General features: G+C 34.6%; 3 protein-coding genes and 2 pseudogenes across 3 annotated transcripts; 3 read left to right on the top strand and 2 right to left on the bottom strand.

Moving 5' to 3' along the window:
• Nucleotides 1–72: 72 nt before the first annotated feature.
• Nucleotides 73–2,471, bottom strand: LOC121392102 (annotated as a pseudogene).
• Nucleotides 2,472–3,399: 928 nt separating this feature from the next.
• LOC121392101 (kazrin-A-like) lies at nucleotides 3,400–7,200 on the top strand. Its single transcript, XM_041523470.1, has 5 exons — nucleotides 3,400–3,521; nucleotides 3,890–4,452; nucleotides 5,517–5,679; nucleotides 6,054–6,216; nucleotides 7,060–7,200. Exons 1-5 carry the CDS (start codon nucleotides 3,400–3,402, stop codon nucleotides 7,198–7,200), a joined length of 1,152 nt encoding a protein of 383 aa, XP_041379404.1.
• Nucleotides 7,201–15,594: 8,394 nt separating this feature from the next.
• Nucleotides 15,595–16,490, top strand: LOC121392100 (annotated as a pseudogene).
• Nucleotides 16,491–16,766: 276 nt separating this feature from the next.
• LOC121392099 (eukaryotic translation initiation factor 5A-1-like) lies at nucleotides 16,767–17,466 on the bottom strand. The gene is given in 5 exon segments (XM_041523469.1): nucleotides 16,767–16,817; nucleotides 16,916–17,059; nucleotides 17,142–17,246; nucleotides 17,300–17,328; nucleotides 17,331–17,466. Coding segments are annotated over 5 exon segments (465 nt in total).
• Nucleotides 17,467–17,821: 355 nt separating this feature from the next.
• Nucleotides 17,822–20,754, top strand: LOC121392107 (threonylcarbamoyladenosine tRNA methylthiotransferase-like; the record flags this gene model as incomplete). Its single annotated transcript, XM_041523473.1, is given in 12 exon segments — nucleotides 17,822–17,831; nucleotides 19,228–19,359; nucleotides 19,419–19,606; nucleotides 19,608–19,765; nucleotides 19,814–20,010; nucleotides 20,013–20,056; nucleotides 20,058–20,084; nucleotides 20,135–20,280; nucleotides 20,328–20,388; nucleotides 20,443–20,544; nucleotides 20,547–20,564; nucleotides 20,608–20,754. Coding segments are annotated over 12 exon segments (1,230 nt in total), but the record flags the coding sequence as incomplete, so codon positions are not given.
• Between the last annotated feature and the right edge of the window lie 946 nt (nucleotides 20,755–21,700).

Raw genomic sequence — 21,700 nt, 5'->3', positions numbered from 1 at the left:
GTATTTTTCTCTCATATCTATTAATTATTATAATGCAAACAAGTTTGTCTTATTACAAAATATTATAATGACTTACTTTTGTGTCATAGCTGAGTTGTCAAGTTCCAATTCACTCGGTTCAAGAGATATTTCAATACCTTCACTGATACCACCCCCACTACCAGCTGTCTAATAATATAAACAATAACTTACTAATTAACCAGGGGGGTGGTTACCTTTCTCAATGTAGCAGAACCAGTACACCCCTTTATATAAAATATAAAAAAATAAAGTATAATAATCTGAACAGTTATACTCACAGCTGAATATCGTATACATGAGAGGATCCCATCATAGCCCCGCCCACTGTTGCCTGTTTCTCTGGCAAGATAGATGTATAAAGCTGGAGTATCACCTCTACAATAATATGGGATCAGAGATATCTTATAGAGGTTGTTAACTACTTACCCTTGCTCCATAGCTTCTTCAATCTTTTCTTTCGTAATTGTATCATTTCTGGTGTTTCTATACCAGTGGTATAGACGTGAGACCACTTGGAGTTACCAACTAGTTATTAATTTAAGAATTAATCAAAGGTAAAACAACAGGAAGCTACCCTCCATTGGTGTTATCATTCCTGGCTGTATCTATCAGCAGGTTTCTCTCTTTCATCTTCAGATTCATCCTACAAAAAATTAATAAACTAAACAAATAGTTTTCTACCTCATCTTCATCTTCCCTCTTCTTCAGAAGATTCCATTTCTCCCCATAAGCCTTGATCTACCTCCTCCTCATCTCCAATGTCTGGACCCTAAAGAGCAAAAATAACAATGTAGTCACATGACTATCATGTGACTAACTTCTCGATGCATTCCGAAATACATCACCATACAATGGACGACCAAGTTCATCAACTGGGGGTTTACCCCACCCACCAACAAAGTAACCAAACGAACATCCCTATATTCAAATGTCAAGTTTAATTATATAATTTATAATACCTCAGGAATAGGACCATTTAGTCCAGGTATTCTGAGGTTAGGATAAGAGGGAGGTGGTCCATAACGTTGCATAGCAATGAGCCAAGGAGGAGGAAACTTTTGCTTTCCCTAATGGGTGTGGTCATTACGTCATTAAAGGGTGTGGTCAATAAACTGGACCTATTGGCATTCCTAAAGCGATTCTGATGTCATCTGATAGGTCTCCAGGTTTCCTATCTCTCAGCCGTGTCTCAAACTCTTTACCCTACAGAATATGTACAGTAGACAAAGGGATATATATATATATATATATTATATATATATATATATCTATATATATTGTACCTCATAATAGAGATCTCCATGAATGGTCATTCGAGGTTTAGTTTGCCATTTAAAGAAAGCATCATGTAATTTTTGATAATCAATAGTTAATTTTCCCATTTTTGGGACGAACACGTTCTCTAGTCTTTTGTTTTAAACTTTTTAGAATCATCTTTCTCCTCCCAATGCAGACCTCATTTCCATAATACCAGTTGCCTGAGAGGAGAGAGAGAGAGAGAGAGAGATCATAGATATTAATTAAGTCACTCACTTTAATAAATTCTGGTAGATTAAAAGGTGGTTTTTCAATGCCTCGTTTCCTTGGAGATATTTACGTTTATAACACCAGTGTCGTGGAACTTGAACAGTGTTACGAGCAGACTTAATAAATAATATAATCTATTTATATATCTCCTTCAAATATTTATACCTTCAAATATATCAACAAATGAGGATTATGGGCTGAGACGTCATGCATTTCAACAAGATCTGGTCGATCTACAAGTTTGCTTAGTTGTGCAACGCTCATTCTACTCAAACGACGCAACTTCTTTTTTGATAATTGAGCTGAATTATCATCCTTCTTGGTCTATGAAAATTATGGATAGAATCATGTGATAGTCATGTGACTTACTCCTTCATCATCAGAGTCATCATCTCTCATAGCAAGAGATTTTCTACCTCCCTAAGGAACAATAATGTATTACTAACAAGTAGGTGTGGCTTACCTGAGCATTTTTGCAGCTACATGAAAAGGATTTTCTTCAGCGTTATCACTTTGGTCAGTTAAACTAAATACAATGGATATATTTATGTATTGGTATTAAAATTATTACTTAAATGCTTCAAATATTTTATTGAATTGGTAATAATTAGGATCTGATGGACTTAGGACAGGTTCCGTTACATATCTAGTATTAATAATATGATAATTAGTGGGTGTGGTGTGGGTGGAGTCTTACTCAATCTCAATTGTTGGATCAGGTGAAGGTTCTTTTCTATCCTCTCCAGTTGTTGTTGTCTGTTCTAAACGTTTTTGCTCTCGTCTCTTCTCTTTCTTCGTTTTTTTCTTTCTTCTGGTTCTTTGTCTAATAATATCAACAAGTAACCACAACCACTTTGAGCTTAATTATGTACCTCTATCGTTCGTTCATCCCCTTCTATTTTTTTCTGATCTTCCACCTCCATCATCATATCACATGGATCGTAATAAAAACCACGCCTACGGCCTCTACTAATAAATCCCGACCACGCCCACAATCGAGTTTCGCATACTTGCGGATGTGGCTACTATATGTTAATCGAATATTCACACACACAGAGCATTAAGTACATCCAACGCAAGTAGGAGTAATAACTCATGCAAACAACACTTTTTAAGTCGCAGTCAATAGACTTTGTGTAATTCTGTGATAGCTCGATAACTAACTCAATCGCTCTAACTTAATAAAATTGGTAACGGTGAATGGCCGCTGTCCAAAGGACACCTACACCAGTGGATACTCGCAGCCGAAGGGCGTTCATCGAATCAATGGAAGAAGAATTGAGGAGAGTTCAAGATCATTTAGATCGTAGGCAATGGAAACAAAGAAATGGTTTGCCCCATCAACCAAAAACGACATCAGTCACGTCATATAATTCAATGTCTCGAAGTAATCCAGCCACTAAGCGACGATTGTGGGATCAAAGGGACAAAGAAGAGGAAGGTGAAGACAGTGATGAAGTCTTTTGTCGTGTTAGCAGTGCACAAGACACAGTTCGTCGTTCTTTACTCCAGCATTGACTAGTTCAAGTGACAGCAAATCACCCTCTCCAAGTCCAGACCAATTCGTGTTAAGTCTCCACAGAGACTACCCCTCAAACAAAAGTATGCACCAGATCCTCCCTCCTTTAGCTCTCCAGTTGAGATCCTTTTCTCCAAGGAACAACCTCTTTCACTATCATCAGATGATACTGCATTATCCTCATATATGGAGCACAAATCTATCCTCTCTGGCAATCCTCGTCAAGTAATAGATACCACACCATTGATGGTAAAAGAAATGTCATTTCCATTCAAACATGCAGTTTATCCTGGAGTGTCTCTACAATATGAAAATGAGGATGATGAAGGATAATGTCCAAGAAAAAGAAGAGACAAGAGAAGTTATGCCCATCTGCATTAGAAGATTTACTTACTGAAGAGCTACAGAGAGGACATTTGATCAATGAAAGTGCAAATACCACAGATATGCAGAAGTCAGTGTAAAAAGCAGAGACAAAGACATACCAATCACAATATGAGAGGAAATAATGAGAAAGAAGTTGAGGAAGAATGGTTTGTCAATCCTGTTAGTATTGAAGATGAAGACATTGAAATGAAATCTATTGCTGTTAAAAAGGAATACAATGTGACATCACTAAATGAGAAAAACCAATTTTATAAACGGGAACAACTGAGAAGAATGAGAGAGCTTCAAGAGGAGAAAGCACAATCCAATCGCCAGCTGTCTTGTTAATTGAACAACTACAAATTCAATTGAGAGAGAAAGAAAGAGAAATTGAATTGATTCATTCACAGCATTTAATGGAATTGAATGTAAGAGAAGATAGAATAAGAAATTAAGTCGACAAAATGCTCGACTGGAGCGTGAAAAATGGGATCTGCTTAAGAAAGCACGTGAGGCGGCAGAAAGATCTGTTAATCTTAGAACGAAGCTTGATATTAATGATGCATCTCTCAGATCAATTGAAGTGGAATTGGAACATAAGAATGATGAATTATCTGCAGTCAAATCAGCTAACAATAGTTTGAGAGCACTTGTGAGAGATTTACGAGCTACCAAACCAGTAGTTGATGCTGCCATTCAAGTTGACATACGACCCAGTCTTGTTTCCATGGGAACACCCCCTGATATGCAAAGGCAGCAAGAAGAGATTGGAGAGAGTGATAGTGGTCATGCTAGCGGAGGAGGCGGGGCTGAAGTGATAGTATGCGAAGATTGGGGAGAACGAGTTAGTATCGCATCATCGCAATGTGAAGCTCGTGTGGCCACACCCACAAATATCGACAGACACAGACGAGAAAGACGAAGTGTGAGAAACTTCTTAAACCGATTTCGAAGGGCTTCAAGTACTGGAAAACGTCATAGTGTATCTAGTTTATCTCAAAGGAGTACATCAAGTTTAGGTAAGTATTGTTATAATAATAATAAAGTGTTATGACATAATGTACTTGATGGAATTAGTAAACCAGTGTTATTTTACACTTCACTTATCATATTCCATGTAATATGAAACTTAGGTTGTACTATTAATGGAGTACAACTGATTATGTCACGTCCACTAAGTAATGTTGGTATGTTTTGTTAACATGAGAAGTTTGAACAAAACTAAAAGTATTAGAGTTATTTTCAACACAATTATTTTGTTATCATTCCACTTTAGCTCAAACTCTGCAAATGTTTTTTTACATTGACCAGTAGCCAAATTTTTTGGATGGCTACCAAGATTTCTCAATTGGGATCTTTTTTCTATAGCCATTGAGTCATTCATTGTTAATATGCTTTCATTAATATACTTAAGTCTATTCATAAGATGTTATATCTTTTTAACACTGAATGGTATGACAATAAAACTATGAATTACAGCAGTTACTATAAATACAATAGCATGGACTACATTTTACAATTTTCTTTCTCACAGATAACCTTCAATTAAGTCAAACATCATTGTCATCACACTCTGGACTACATCATCGTAGTAACACCAGCTCTCCAAATCCCTATCGCCTTTCCACAGTAAGTCTCCAAGATGTCAGTGACCCACATGCTGTCTTAGAAGAATTTCGAGGAACACAATTTCAACAATGGAATACACGAGCTATAGTGGCATGGATGGAAGTTGTTGTAGGTAAGTTACATACAATAGAATCAATGATCTTATACTATAGATTTTTATCATATTCACGTCATTTCTTAACAATTCAGTTTGAGAGTACTGACCAAATGAATATGATGTTCATGAATACAATTATAGTTTTTTATGTGTTTGATAATAAAGCAATAGAGCTAGGTTGCCAGGGTTACCAAAATGACAGCTATTGTGTTGACATTTCCCTCTTGTTAAGCAGGAAAATTAGATTTAAGGTTGTTAATTGTTAATTATATAATTGTTGATGCAACATGTTGTTATAAATGAGCTCTTAGAAAAATCAGAACTGATGATTTTAATATAATTATATAATTTCTCTAGGAATGCCTCAATATATTAGCTCAATTAGACAATATGTGACATCAGGACATGCTATGCTAGCGCTCACTAACTCTGACATGGAAAAGAGACTGAGTATTAGTCACCCACTTCATCGTCGAAGACTTCGTCTAGCTATTGAAGAACTCCGAAGGCCATCATCAAAGTAAATAATTTAATTACCACAAAATATATGCATAAACATCAATGACCTTGTTAACATGTAATGCACTTTATCATCAATTTATATTACATAGTGTTTATTGTGTGTGGCTTTTGATATAATGTGGGAAGCTTCACAGGATATGCTTTACCAGAAGACATCTAACTATAGTAATTGATATTAATGTCGTATGACAGATGAGTAGCCCAGCTGTGATAATATCAGTAACATTTGTATATATAACACATTATTTTGTAGTAATTGACATAATTTAATTACATGTATTTACATGTAATTTACATGTATTGTACATGTACTATTGTGTTATTGTGTTGATTTATTTTATGGAGTATATGTCACATGACTTTATTCTCTAGTTCTCATTTTCCTGAAGCGAGTACTATTGATCATAATTGGGTGGCATATACTTGGGCTATAGACTGTGGTTTGCCGCATCTCTCGTCCAGTCTGTATAATGGTATGGTAGATGGGCGTGTCCTCAATTCTCTATCTCGTGATGACATTAAGAAATACCTCAAGGTATACTTTTAATAATATTCATAGTGTTTTGAGGTAATGAATATTATTATTATATTTGTAGATAACAAAGAAGTTGGAACAACTTAGTTTTCTATCAGGAGTCGAACTACTTCGAATGCATGAGTTTCGTAGAGAGGCTATTCATGCTCATCGTCAAACAACTAACAATCCACTATATTGGACTAATACTGATGTTTGTCTTTGGTTAAAGAAAATTAATATGGAGGTACCCAATATCCATCTATTTGTTCACTCATTCATCCATTCATTCACTTATTTGTTCATCCATTACTCCATGTATTAATCCATTACACCATGTATTAATCCATTACTCATATATTAATCCATTACACCATGTATTAATCCATTACACTCATGTATTAATCCATTACCATGTATTAATCCATATATTAATCCATTACTCCATGTATTAATTGATTACTCCATGTATTAATTCATTACTCCATATATTAATCCATTACTCCATGTATTAATCCATTACTCCATATATTAATCCATTACACCATATATTAATCCATTACACCATGTATTAATCCATTACTCCATGTATTAATCCATTACTCCATGTATTAATCAATTTATATAGGAATATGCTGATCATGTGACTGCCTGTGGTGTACATGGTGCTCTCCTATTTCTTGAAAGAGGTTATTTCAAACAGTGAACAATTATCACATGTTATACATTTACCAAATAAATCTCCTCTACGAAGACACTTGGCAAATCAATTAGCAAAATTATTCTCTACAGATGATATTAACAGGTCAGACTGATACCCAAACCATTTACACAGGTATGAGACTATATTATCACTCCATATAGTATGTTGATGAAGAAGAGCAGGAACAGTTACCACAGCCATTGGAAACTCCTCAAAATTCTTCTCCACTCCTTCTTCGTCCTACATCTCGTCCTACATCTCCTCGACCTAGCTCTGGAGATTTTTTCTCCTCATCCATCTAGAAGAATGATGACACATACTTCATCTAATCCTGATTTAACTGAGCCACCAATTTCCACTTTTGTTCGTAATCAACAAAGTCGACGAAGTCTTAGGGTATGTAAATATATCTCCATGCTTTTGTCAATCCTTTGTTTCTTAGGATTCCGCTATGCGATCTGTTCAAGTACCTCAGGACAGGAGACGATTACGTCCCATTGGTAGGGTGGTCAGCACATCTGTAGTGTGACAAATCTTGCAACAGTTATTTATAGGTGCCATTTTATTTCATTAATCACAACACTATATCATTATATTTATGTCCATAAATTACTGAATAAACCAGTTTATTTTGTTGGATGGTTCTCTTATAATATTGTGTTTCACTCACCAACTGACTAATATTATATAATGAATGCTATATTAATAATAATATTATTAATAATTGTTTATTAAAATAAAAAAAAAATACTTATTTAAGTGTTTCATCTTTTCCTGTTAATTTATCATTTTCAATATCACCACTAATGACGGGGATAGCAGCTGTAATTGCTTTCTGAATATTTATGATATCTCGTTCTCTTTCATTCACTTTCTCAGCAGGTGTCCAAGAACGATCATATTCAAGTCGATAAGACCCAAGGAATGTATTAGGAGGATTCCCTCCCCACTCCTGTAATAATAATAATAAATTAATTGGAGGTGTGGTTAATATATAAGACTTACCTCAGGCGATAACATAGAAAAGTAAGCTTGTCCATTCTTTTTTTCATAAAGATGGTAAGTTTTGCCCAGGGGACTTTGACAAAATTGCAAGCAGCATGATGTAATTGTGCATCACGTTTAGCTGAATCTAATATCTTATGTGCCTAATGAGTAGGTGTGATTGCATCATAAATTGAAGGGGTGTTGCTATGATAATATGTACCTGTTCTTGTAAGTATCGTATCTGATCAACAATGACTTGTAACTTGCCAGAAGTTGTAGCCTGAACAAACTGATCAGCTTGTTGTACCTATAGGAGAAGGGGTGTGGTCAGATGACATGTATTATCGTTAATGTCTTACTTCTTTAGCTAGTGACACTAGATCATGTGGATCATAATGCTTATAGACACTTCTTGGATCTACTAGTGTCTGACTCACATGCTCATCACGTGGTACAGTCAAAGGGCCAGAACCTGTCACAAACCAAAAATATTTATGATGTGAATTCTTACTTTATATAATCAGTTATAATTATCTCAAGAATTGTTTCATAAACAACAGAATTAACAAAACTCACTGTTAATAAAAGATTCTGGAGAGTTTTCAAACGGTAACAAATCCTTTCCCTCAGCCATAATAATATTATATAATAATTATAAATTGTTGTATAATTTATAGTAATACAGAAGTTATAATAGCACGTGTTCAGCGTGAACGGAAGTATACGGCACATTTACAATATTCAATTGTAGGTGGGACTCGTTAAGATGCAAAACTATAGGCGTGTATTCATGGAAATAAAATTATAGCCATGCTGTTTTACATAATATTACAACCTCCTTGTATCACCAACACAGCTAGCAATTGCTATGTTAGTGGTGTCCTCCAGTGTCTGATGAACCATTCTATTTTTGTAGAATTCCTGCAATTAACCAGCAAACCTGCATGTTGTGAATGTACAAAGTCAGGTATAATATTTGAAGTTAAAAAATTCAAATTAATACAAACTTATGCTGTCACACAGAAGTATGTTACTGAAGGTATTACTAAACTTATATAGTATGCAACAATAAGCCACAGACTAGTAATGTGTGCTTGTATTGAAAATACATGTTAGTAATGATATTAAGAGTGATATTCAATATTATGTTGAACAGGGTAACAAGAAAAAATTCACCTTCAGGACTTGATTTTTGATGAGTTAGGTAATTCAGACAATATTCTAGACTACATCTGTGAAGGGTATGCACCTATAATCCTGTTATTTGACAAGATCAGTCATAGATTTGTCCCTAAGTTTAATATAATATATATTTAGGTATGGAAGTTGTGGTGAATCTCTTCAGACTATTGATGTAACAAAGCATGCCAACCTTTATGTATTCACATAACAAAAGACTTCAACATCATTAGTCAAACATATTGTAACAAATAACATTTATGACATCAATTGTTATGTTTATAGAACTAAGTGTCCAGTTGTTCAAGTATAAGTATAAAAACATTAGATAAGATGTATATAGCTAAATCTGTATATTAACACTGTATGTATGAAAACTACATTAAAATAGGCAGTGTCATTTATAACTTGTAGGGATAGTGAAATATCAGAATAGACACTATTCTTCATTCACAGAAAACAATACTTAATAGTTCTATATCAGTAAACAGTAATGTATGTTCAAAATTGTATTTTGTACAATCAATCACCAGTAACATAGGTTACTCCTGTTAATACAGCAAAATCATTCAACAAGATCCATTCATGCTTTTCTATCAATCAGATGAAGGTTCAAATGTACATGCACTTTTCATATAGAAAATGTAAACTGCAGGCAATAGAAACAACCACTGTCTATGTCATCTATTATATGTCTCACTACAATGGACTACCTAACAGATGAGGTGAATACTATATCTATACTATATGGTCTGTCTGAAGAAAATGATTTCAGGTCATTCAAGTGTATATGGACATCATAATGGCAAAGGCATTAGCAAACTACCAAAGATCAGGACATTGTCCCTTCACAAGATCAGTGTACAATTGAGAAGTTAATATTAGAAGTACCTGAAGGACTTACACCTACTAAAGAAAGATAAAATGGAGCCTCACCTCTTTCCTTATCTCCACTTCCAGAAGAAAGTTGACCCCTGTCCCTTGTTGCTACTGATAATATAGATTTATTATATCCAAAACCTGTTTGACTGGTATTTTTAACTTTGTCCTTATAACTTATTATTTATCTGGCTTCTCTTGATGTACTATATTTTAGATTGCACTTTTTAAAAGCTTAAAGTTATGCCACCACTTCTTATAAAATTAAGACATAAAATTATGAATGTCCATTTTTGTATTAACTGTTGTTATATAAACAGTCTTAGGTTGAGCCTATATGATTAGCTAATTATAGCTACGACAAGGTAAGTTAACAGCCATTAACTGAAGAAAGTTATCCAAAGCTGGAGGATTTGAAGAACTAAAGGAGCTGTTATAAATTTAGATAATGAATCGAAGAAGAGTGTTTTAGGTAATGATTTTTATTTTTTAAGCCCTATAAAATTAAGATATAATAAAAATTATTATAATTAGTAATATTGTTCTAGTTTGCTTAAGTAGAACTAGTTTTATTCTTGGTCATCAAAAGTATAGCTTTAGTTTTAATTATTCTAACAATCTTTTTAGTTCATCGATGAGCGTACCTCGTTAATGAGATTCATAAGCGTACACAGTGCCGCCCCACAAGAGCATGAAGACAAAATCTGCAGTACATATAAAAGGAAATGAAAACACCTTGGATAGGTTGTGTTGTGGGCCAGCGTTCTGCAATGCATCAGACCTCTGAGATGGTTACCAGCATACTCTACGGAGTATCCGAAAGGCCGACTAGGATAGGGCTGGTAGTCTCCCTTTAAAACGAGAAGAGGCTGGTGTATTTGTAGTTCCCGGTTCCTGAATGCGATATTCCCTAAGAGCTGGAATCCCGTACGGCTGGTTTTAAGTTAGGGCGACGCTCCAGCCAGGATTACCTCGCGAAGACGAGGGTTACCAAGCCAGGTGGCGGTCCCAGCTAGCAATAGCAGGGAATCCTGGAGCCTAAGTGGAAGCCTGAGTGGGTGAGCGAGTAGGAATCGTTTGGGCAACACAACATGTTTTTTTTTTTTTTTTTATAAATCTTAACTTTATTTTAAACTACAAGAAATGTCAGTCAATCCAAAGTAAAGTTAATGTTATGTTTTAGTAGCCAGCTAAGATTAGTCGAAGTACTACTAAATAGAGAACAACAATACATAATAAAATAGAACTACGAATTATAGAAGTTAGAGAGACATTTGACGACGTATGATATGGCAGGAATGTTTTATCAGAAATTCATGAAATGGGTGTTGCAATTACAGATGCCATGAATAATAGTATCTGACACAAAAATATATTATTCTTTTGGAAGCATTCTTATGGAAACATTCCTGTCTTTAGACGCTTCTCCTAGTTTAAAGGTACCCATTAAGTTGTTCTTCACTGTTGTATTATAATTTGCAGGTAAATAGCAATGCATTAACTGGAAAGAAAGAAGATCATCATTTGTGGGTGAAAAGAGTGAGTGTTTAATAATTATATTGTAATATCATATATTGAACAGTCTGCAGCTAGAGCTCATCTTAGAGGAGCAGGATTTAAGGTTTAATTGCATAATACAATGCTATTACGTGACTATCACATGACACTCATAGGATGAGGACTTCACTAAACCAATTATCACAGTCATTAGCCCTTACAGTAATGCTCTACCATGCAATAATCATTTTCGGTAAGCACCTCCTTAATTATTTACTAATTAAACTTTTATTTTTCAAGTGAATTAACTGATATTATTGTGAAGGAGGTTGAAAAACTAGGAGGTGGGGGTGTGGTTTAATTATTATGCTATTACTAATTAATTTAGGTAAAGCATTCATTTGTGGTACACCTGTTGTCAGCGATGGAGAAACCAATGTAAGCTCCACTCACATTACTCCTCCCAATATTAACATATTAATTACAGGGCTCAGTGGGTATGCGTTATTCCCTAATATCACGTGATTGGATTGCTGACTGTGCAGAAATTATGCATCAAGCTTATTTTGCGGTAACCATCTAATAATATCATATTATATTATCAATATACTATCATATACTATCAATATACTAACAATATACTATCAATATACTAACAATATACTATCAATATACTAACAATATACTAATAAACAATACTAGGACGCTATTATTGCTCTAGGAGGCTGTGATAAAACAGGTTAATAAAAGTTTATGACATCATATACTATGTTTTATTTTTAGTACCTGGTGTGGTAATGCCTATAGCTCGTCTTAATGCTATAGGTGCTAGCCTATATGGGGGGACAATTCTTCCTGGAAAGTGTGAAGACCGAGATGTAGCATGGGATGCTCAAACAATAATGGAAGCTATTGGATCATATGGTGCTGGATTAATTGATATGGAAGAATTACATACAATTGAATGCTTTGCCTTACCTGGATCAGGATCTTGTGGTAAATGGATAAATAGATTAATGAATGGACAGATGCCAGATGGATGAATGAAATAGATAGATAAGTGATCCTTTCCTTATTTCAAGGTGGTATGTTTACGGCTAACACAATGAGTTCTGCTATTGAAGCACTAGGGATGTCTCCTCCAGGTAAATGACCTACACATGTACTATTATATATTGTGTTGTGTTATCTGAAGGGACATGTTCTAGTCCAGCTGTATCGAGAGAGAACAAAGTGACAGAAGAAAAATACAACCATTGTTCTGACATTGTTAATATTGTATTTCAACTTCTCTCTAAAAAAATAACTTCAAGACAAATCATGACTAAAAAGGTAACAAATATCATTACTCTATTACTTCATGTACTGGCAGGCCTTTGAAAATGCCATTACAATAATGTATGCACTTGGAGGTTCTACAAATGGAGTGTTACATTTGCTGGCATTAGCTTATGAGTAAGGGGTGTGGTCTGTCTACTGTATGAATTAACCATATATATTGTAGAGCTGGAGTTGATTTGAGTATCGAAGAATTTAATACCATTGGTGACCGAGTACCTCTTTTAGCTAATTTAAAACCTCATGGCAAGGTACATTGCTGATTTTTAACCTTTAAACTCTGACCCCTATCCTTATAGTATCATATGTCTGATCTCCATACTATAGGTGGACTGCCGGTATGTTTTATATGCGTCCATTGGTTTATGTCCACATCCATTATCCTAATTATGTATCCATACCTCAGGTCATTCAAAAAGAACTGTTAGAAGGTGGTTTTATTTACATGGAGATTGTCTTACTGTAACTGGAAAAACTCTGGCAGAAAACCTTGTAACTGTACCTCGTATGGTTGATCTCAAACAAGTTAGCACTCCACCCACTCAATATAATTAATGCCCTTATTAGGAAGTTGTCCGTCCACTCAATAATCCTCTATCATCTCCTGGAAACCATATTATAGTTATGAAAGTAAATTATTAAAATATAATAAGAGACATTTTAATTATTGCTTTAATTACAGGGTTCTCTTTGTCCTGAGAGTGCACTATTAAAATTAAGTGGTAAAGTATTCGACAAACCTTTCACAGGACCAGTAAATAACTTACTATGTATAATATATATGACAATAATGTTGATTGTAGGCTCGTGTCTTTGATGGTGAATATACTGCATATGATGCTATTATGGCTAGAAAGGTATGAACATAATAATTATTATACAAATTATTCTTAATAGATTAAACCAGGGGATGTCCTCATTATACGTTACGAGGGACCCAAAGGAAGGTATATATGGAAAACTAACAGTAGTGATTGCTATGTACTGTATATTGTAGTCCTGGTATGCCAGAAATGCTATCTCCTGGAGCAGCATTAGTGGGGGCGGGGCTAGGACGAACTGTTGCTTTGATAACTGATGGTCGATTCAGTGGTGCATCTCATGGTAAAATATTATAATCAATTAAACTGGTTTTACAAATTTTTCAAACAGGTATTATGGTGGTCATGTGACACCAGAAGCTTATGAAGGTGGCCCAATAGCATTTGTAGAAGAGGGAGATATAATAAGTATTGATGCCAAAACTCGCCTGATAAATTTGGTAGGTGGAGCTAAATAGTGTGGTATAATAACTACTGTTTAATTAAGAATGTGGACGAGTCAATATTAGCTGAACGTTGTTCCCAATGGAAACCACCTAGAGATGATCTTCCAGGATTATTAGGGAAGTACCGACGTTCTGTTAAGTCAGCACATTATGGTGCTATTACATGGTAACTAATAGGATTTATTTAAAAGTGTCATAATGGTTTTAAATTGAAGAATAACAAATTAAACAAACAAAGTGGGTCAAGATACACACATTGGATAGTACACATCAATAGGTGTGGCTTCTTGTAAGATTAACCACACCATTTCATCATATCCACATGTAAATGTACCCAGATACACCTGTTATAAAGCAGCATACTTACATATTACAATATAATTATGATAATTATTATTATATTATTATGTGGGAGTTACTTTTTCTTGAGTTCAAATTTCTTGGTTTAACTTCATCAGGAATTTCACCAACTATAGCACAAGCTGTATCACAATTGACAGCTTCTTCTTCCATTGCTTTGATCTCTTCAGTAGGTGATGTACTATAAATGGACAGATAATAAATTATAAATGGATAAACAAACTCTAAAATGGACAGAAAGTGACATTATTATAAACTACTCTGTTTTTCCTGGATCAATTCCAAGTGCTTGTAAAATCTCATCATTACCAACATGATCACCAGGAGTCTCCTCTTTTGAAAGTAAATTAATTCACCTCCTTTTTGAAACTATAAGGAGACCACCATTTTGAAGGCCATCACCTTTAAGATTGCCATCAATCTTTTTCTGTCTTGCCTATAAAATCAAAGTAGCATGATAAATTTAAACCCATATAAAAGATGTATATATACCTCAGCTATAGCTCGTCGAGATACTACATTTATCAATGCTTTAAAGATGGATAACCAAGAAAATCTGAAAGATATCAATCATAATACCATCAATATCATATAGATACTATACCTTTTAAAACCAAGGTCTTGGTAGCACTGTTTTTTTTCTCGTCAACATAAACTTTACCCGCGAAGAATTTTCTCTCAACAAACTCTTCAGCTCCTAATTGTTCCAATCCCACAGCAACTAACTTTACCCCATTTTGCTCTAGCAATGGCTACATGGATGTATGCATGAACAAATGGATGCATGGTAATATGGCTACCTGTATGAGACTGAGTTTCACAGCCCCAAGCCGACACAGCTGTCATCCAAATCGTCTAAGAAACATAATGACAGCATCACTGTCAGCCCAGAGACTCTCTACAGGTATAGACTACAGGGTAAAGAATGACAAGTGAATAAAATTAAATATTTTTCAGATTATAACCTACTTCGTTTGTGGGTACATTTAAAATGATATTCTTTGCAATCTTCTCTAGTTGAGAGTTATCAGGACCCGCAGAAGTAGCCATGCTTTTCACTCCTCACCTGTTTTGACAAGTAACCAAGGAAGTGTAGTTATCAAATGAAACATAACAGTGAGTAATACTATTGTGATCATTATGCAATATGTGTAATGATTTGACCTCCACCTACTCACTAATTGAAAAAATGAGTTCTCGTGGACAAAGTGAAACTCAAAGACTTAAACAAAATTTAGAGGATCAATTAGATCGTCTTGTAGCTCAATTAGAAGACTTAGAGGAAGCAAAGTAATTATTATTGTTATTAGAGGTTGTTATAATAGACTCCACCCCCTTTTAGAGATGATTTAGAACCCAGTGAGTATGAGGACACACGACGTGAAAAACTGTTGAACAATTGAAAGAGTTTTAATGATTCATTGACCAAATTAATGGCAGGCATATGACACTAGTTGATGAAATTAATCGTATGCAACTGGTAGGTGGATAAATCATGTACACAAACCTTGATCTAATCAACCCATACCCCTAGTTATTAATCAATTAATTAATTAATTATAAAATTATTAATAAAGTGACAAGTATTTTATAGGCAATTCAAGCAGCGGCAATCAGTGATGCCTTTAAAACTCCTGAAGTTATTAGATTATTTGCTAAAAAACAACCTGGACAGTTAAGGCAAAGACTGATAGATGTAAGAGATAACACAGAATGTAAGTGTCATCTTGTTGCTCTGACAATTGTAGATGCAGAGAGATACTAAAATGGCAAGATATCACAAGATGTGTTTATGCAACAAAAAGTAGAGATTTTGGCTGCTTTACGTAAAACTAGGAGAGAAGGTAACTGATGATGTCATGATGATGTCATCTATTAGAGTTAAGTGTAGTTAACAGCAGAAGAGATTGATTTTTTTACTGCCCATTCCAGTGCAGCTATGGCACAATTTGAAAAGGTGTCACCACAATCTGGTACAACTGCCTACTCATTTAATGAGTTTGCTGTGAGCTCTCCCTCTCTCCTTTAGGAGCAGCTGGTGATAAAATACTTGCTATGGCCAGCTCCCAAGTTGAACAAAAGTAAATAGTTTTATGAATCAATTATGATTGACTCTCCCCTTTAATTAACTTTTAAAATAAATGATGGTCCTACAACACTTATAATAATTAATAGATCATAATAGAAAATATTGTCTGTATTGAATAACAAATTTTTGATAGCAATAACAAAACCATTAACTATTAATAACTAGTACATATTATATATTGGTAGTATTACATGACATTATAGTAGTTAACACCGCAAGATCTTAATATGAATACAATAAAACTGAATGACACATCCAAAAGGTACACAATTTTAATCTTTGGTATTCTTAGTACCAGTCACAGACTCCTCTCCCATTGCAGACTTGAAAAAAAAGAGAAAGATTAAAAGTAACTGAATAATTGAAGAACATCACGTGGAAATGTATTATACAGACTTAATGGATAATGGTAGCAACTTACTTGAACAGTTACTAACAGCGTGTCTCCATTTTCAAATCTCTCCTTTATAATTTTTCCTTCTTCATTGTCAGGAAGTTTTACATCATCTTTAGTATCACCAGAGTCTGTCATAAGACTCAGAAATCCATCATCAATATCAATGAGCTACAAGAGAAAAAGTGTATTAGCAATCACAAAAAAATTATCAATAATTTTCACTTCTCTATATATGCACAGTTATACATACTTGATAGTCAGTTCGTTTGACACGAGGTACATTCATATTATGAGTGGATGGACAAATATCTTCATATTTCTTACTAGTAAAGATGTCAGTACCAACTAAATGAACCTGTAAAATAAATTTATATAAATAAAGCACATGGAATGGAATGTAATGTAGACCTTAGCATGACCATGTTTGCCAGTTTTGATGTAGACATTTCGACTATTTTACATGGACGTCCTTTAAGAATGACATATCCTCCTTTACGTAGTGCAGAACATTGCATTGGATAAGTGTTACTGGCTCCAGCATCACCCCCTTCAAAATCTCCATCTGCTTCGGCCATCTTATTCTAATTCAATACTGTAACAGAAGGGATCATTACTCAGGTATGTCTCATATAATGCAAACTTAAAACAAGTATGATTATGGATCTATTCCATTACATAAAGAATATATGTAACTGTGGTAAAACCATGAATAGATAGGAAGGTACTTACCTCTGTCTGGGCAACGTGAAGGGGTTTTGCTACTGCGCATGCGCAGTACTGCAGTACTGCAAGTAGCATGATAAAATGAGCACGTGTAGTAGTGGTGAGTTGTGTCTATCTATCTATTCTTTATAATATTATCTTTATTTCGCACTAGACACTACTAATGGCAGGACAAATATTAGTTAGATGTATATGTCTCATTAGAAAATGGCAACCAGTAGGTATTAACCTCCAACACTTAAGCTCCCACCCCATTAGGTACTCGGCAACATAATTCTTGTAATATCAATAAAGAATTAGCAGTTACAAGTACTTGGTTTCCATGGCAACCAGTGAATTTCGCAATGCTGGGTCAATTGTACATATCTCCAGTTGTTACCAAAATCTTATTGATCATGAGCAAATAAATATTTCAATCAATATATTGTGGGGGTGTCTAACCACGCCCCCCCACCAATGCAGCAGTGTCTTGAAGAAAAGACGGCAGAAAATGAATCATCACAAGTACAAAAAACTTCGTAAGAAAATGAAGTTTCTTCGCCGAAAATTGAAAAAATAATTATTTTATTTGAGATATCAAGGTCAATGCAGAGTTGACATGTACCTGCCTTATATGGTAATGAGTATTTTGTCTTATGCAAATTTTGCATTTATATATTATTGATGTGTCATATGATCATATGTGCTGACACTAGAAGATAAAACTACTGATAAATTCTCATTGTCTTTACAATATTACTATTAAAGTTGATCACATTTTGAAGTCTGTATTATAAAACAAATATGATAAAAATTAATTAAAATAACGGACACATATTAACATATTGTGCAGGCACAAAAATTAAACCCAAGTTAATATGAGAAAATTGTTGTCATCAGTTGGAAGTTAGAAAATAGAGAGATTTGAGATACAGTTTGCAATATTATAGTTCTTCATTAGTAATAAAAATGTTGCCTTCGCTCTCAGGACTATACTGGAATAGTCTAATACCATAAAGAGATCGCTTGTCTTTCTGACTACGTACCTCAGGACCCTGCACAAACACAAAATGTAGTCATAATAATTTATTATAACATGGAAAATGCGAGAAATACATAATATCATTGAACAATATACTTGTTGTACATCTTCTATAGTGAGTTCTACAAAATCGTCATAGGCAGAGTCAATGTTAACAGTTGGTGATTGAGGGTCTGGAGTAATGTTTGAGGTAGACGAGTTATTGTTACATTCTCCTATTAATTCGATGATAATAAAATCATCACTACCTTCTGCAACAGCAATATTCTGCCCAATATTTTTCAGGACAGGATCTTCTTGTTTGTCTTCTGAAGCCATTTCTTTTTCTTTTAGTTTCTGACCTTGAGAGTGATTGGATTAGGTCAAGGCCGCAGTAAAATCAAGGAATATCATCAGCTGATTTGTTTTGGGGTATGGCTAACCGGCCAGCCACTCCTCCTTTCACAAGACTCCACCTAATAAGATGTCTTGCAAACAGGAGGTAGTCAAGGATATTGAAGACATTGTGACAACTCATGACAATATCAGAATTCTCCCAATATCAATCAAGTCCTTCCTAGAGCATTACGTAAACATGCCCCACCTCCTTCAGTTGAAGGCGATAGTTTTATTCCAGGTAGTCAAAGTGTATATATTAAAACATGGGGTTGTTCACACAATACAAGTGATGGAGAGTATATGGCAGGACTACTAGCTGCTAGTGGTTATGCCATTACAGGTAATAAAAAACTCCACCCATTATATATACTTTATTTATTAATACTAAAACAATTTAGAGTCGCCAATTGATGCTCCAAATTTGGTTGCTGAATAGTTGTACAGTTAAAGGTCCAAGTGAAGACGGACTAAAAAGTGCTATTAGACGAGGGAAAGACCTACAAAAGACTCTTGTTGTGGCAGGATGTGTCCCTCAGGGTCAAAAAGATTTGGCTGATGTCCAAGATGTTTCAGTAGTTGGTGTACAACAAATTTGATAGAGTAGTTGAAGTAGTTGAGGAAACAATTAAAGGAAATACTGTGAAATTATTTGGACAAAAGAGAGCTAATGGAAAAAGATTAGCAGGACCAAATTTAGATTTACCCAAGATACGCAGAAATCCACTCATTGAGATAATTCCTATTAATTCAGGGTAATAATAGTTAATTGATCTCATTCACAAACATCATCTCTCTCTTAGTTGTCTAAATCATTGCACATATTGTAAAACGAAGCATTCTAGAGGTAACTTAGCTAGTTATTCACCTGAAGAAATCATTCAGAGAGCACAACAAGCCTTTGCTGAAGGAGTTGTGGAGTGTGGGCTAACTAGTGAGGATACAGGAGCATATGGTCGAGATATAGATGTCACTCTACCTGAGTTACTATGGCAACTAGTGAAGTTATTCCTGAAAATTGTATGTTACGTATAGGAATGACAAACCCCGCCATATATATTGGAATATTTAGAGGTAAATGTCACATGACTTGTGTAACAGATCATGTGACTTGTTTGGTCTAGGATATAGCTCAGATTTTAGCACATCCTCGAGTATATGCATTTTTACATGTACCTGTTCAGTCAGGGGCTGACCCTGTATTAGCTGCTATGAAACGAGAATATACTGTGAAACAATTTAGACAAGTTGTTGATTATCTTCGTCAAAAGTAAGTGGGCAGGACACTATCAATATAACTTATTGATATTGTTGTAGTGTTCCAGGTGTTACCATAGCAACTGATGTAATCTGTGGGTTTCCAACAGAAACAGAAGAGGTAGTTAAAATACATGTAACAGACCACACCCCCATAGTTGGTGTCTATTTTTAGGACTTTGAGGAGGACAGTGGCCCTTGTTAAAGAGTATCACTTTCTTCACTGTTTATTAATCAGTTTTACCCTCGTCCTGGTACACCCAGCAGCAAAAATGAAACCGATTATCAACACAAGAGGTAGCCCCTTACTTCTTTATCTAATTATTACTTTCCAATCTAGGTAAAGAGGAGGTCACGATATTTAACTGAAGTATTTCATTCATATGAGACATACAATAATCGTGTTAATGTTAAAGAAAATGTATTAGTGACAGAAATCTCTCATGATGGACAATATTATGTTGGACATACAAAATATTATGAACAGGTAACATATTACATGTAAATTTTACATGTATTGTGCATTAATTAGGTATTAGTCCCACAAATTAAAGGAATAATGGGGGAATGATTGTTGTAGTTATCAAGTCTGCTGGTAAACATTATTTAATGGGTGAACTAGTGGACACACCCACAGTATTATTAAAGACAAATCGACTGTTAAATAAAACTAAAATACTATCTTCAAAGAGGGTGTGGCCTGCTCTGAGAAATAACAAGTATTTAATAATTATATTTACGGTAACAATAGCATTATTAATTTATCGATTACCAATGTTAGTGCTATTATTAATAAATTGTATTATTTTTAAATATATAATTTTTTTTGCAATGATTCTAAAAATGATTACACTTCATTGCCATAATAAATTAAGAGTCTTCCTCATGGAAAGCCGAGAGAAAACTATTGTTGCTAGGATAAGAGTACCAACCACGCCTGCTATCAAACAAGTAATCAAAGTCCTCAGCTAACATATCAAATTGTTTAGATGGCGTCACTCTAGTTAAATAAACGGTCTAAAAATTTATAAAAATAATCTTAAAGTAGGTGGGGCTTACCTAGTCCCTAGGCAAAAACTAAACTAGTAGATTCTAATCCAGTGGGTGTGTTAAAATACCTTGAATCTCTGCTATTGTTTGATTATAATTAATAAATACCTTTGGTTCAACTCGTAGTTCAGGAATGTAAATAGGTAGACCCTCTTCCCTGTTTGCAATACAATGAGATCATGTGATCATCACATGACTTACATCTGTCTTGAGTGGGTGTTATGTTTTACGACGAGGATCCAGTATATCCTTTCTTAGCATCATAATATGTCCAGAGTTTAGTCCCACTACGAGAGGAGGGGATGGTAATGTGTGTAGCCAATATATGTGATAATATTTACTTATATATACATCCATTTGACTTATATATGTATCCATTAGAC

This window comes from Gigantopelta aegis, unplaced genomic scaffold, assembly GCF_016097555.1.
Source record: "Gigantopelta aegis isolate Gae_Host unplaced genomic scaffold, Gae_host_genome ctg3381_pilon_pilon, whole genome shotgun sequence".
Classification (NCBI taxonomy): domain Eukaryota; kingdom Metazoa; phylum Mollusca; class Gastropoda; order Neomphalida; family Peltospiridae; genus Gigantopelta; species Gigantopelta aegis.
Note: the sequence above shows the minus strand (reverse complement) of the source record. Positions and strands in the feature narration are given on the sequence as shown.

What these genes read in the sequence shown, in the direction of transcription:
- LOC121392101 (XM_041523470.1), top strand. Translation starts at nt 3,400, where the DNA reads ATGTCCAAGAAAAAGAAGAGACAAGAGAAGTTATGCCCATCTGCATTA. An exon ending in AATACCACAGATATGCAGAA is followed by an intron (nt 3,522 to 3,889) that starts GTCAGTGTAAAA and finishes TAAGAAATTAAG; the next exon opens with TCGACAAAATGCTCGACTGG. An exon ending in CTCCGAAGGCCATCATCAAA is followed by an intron (nt 5,680 to 6,053) that starts GTAAATAATTTA and finishes TTTATTCTCTAG; the next exon opens with TTCTCATTTTCCTGAAGCGA.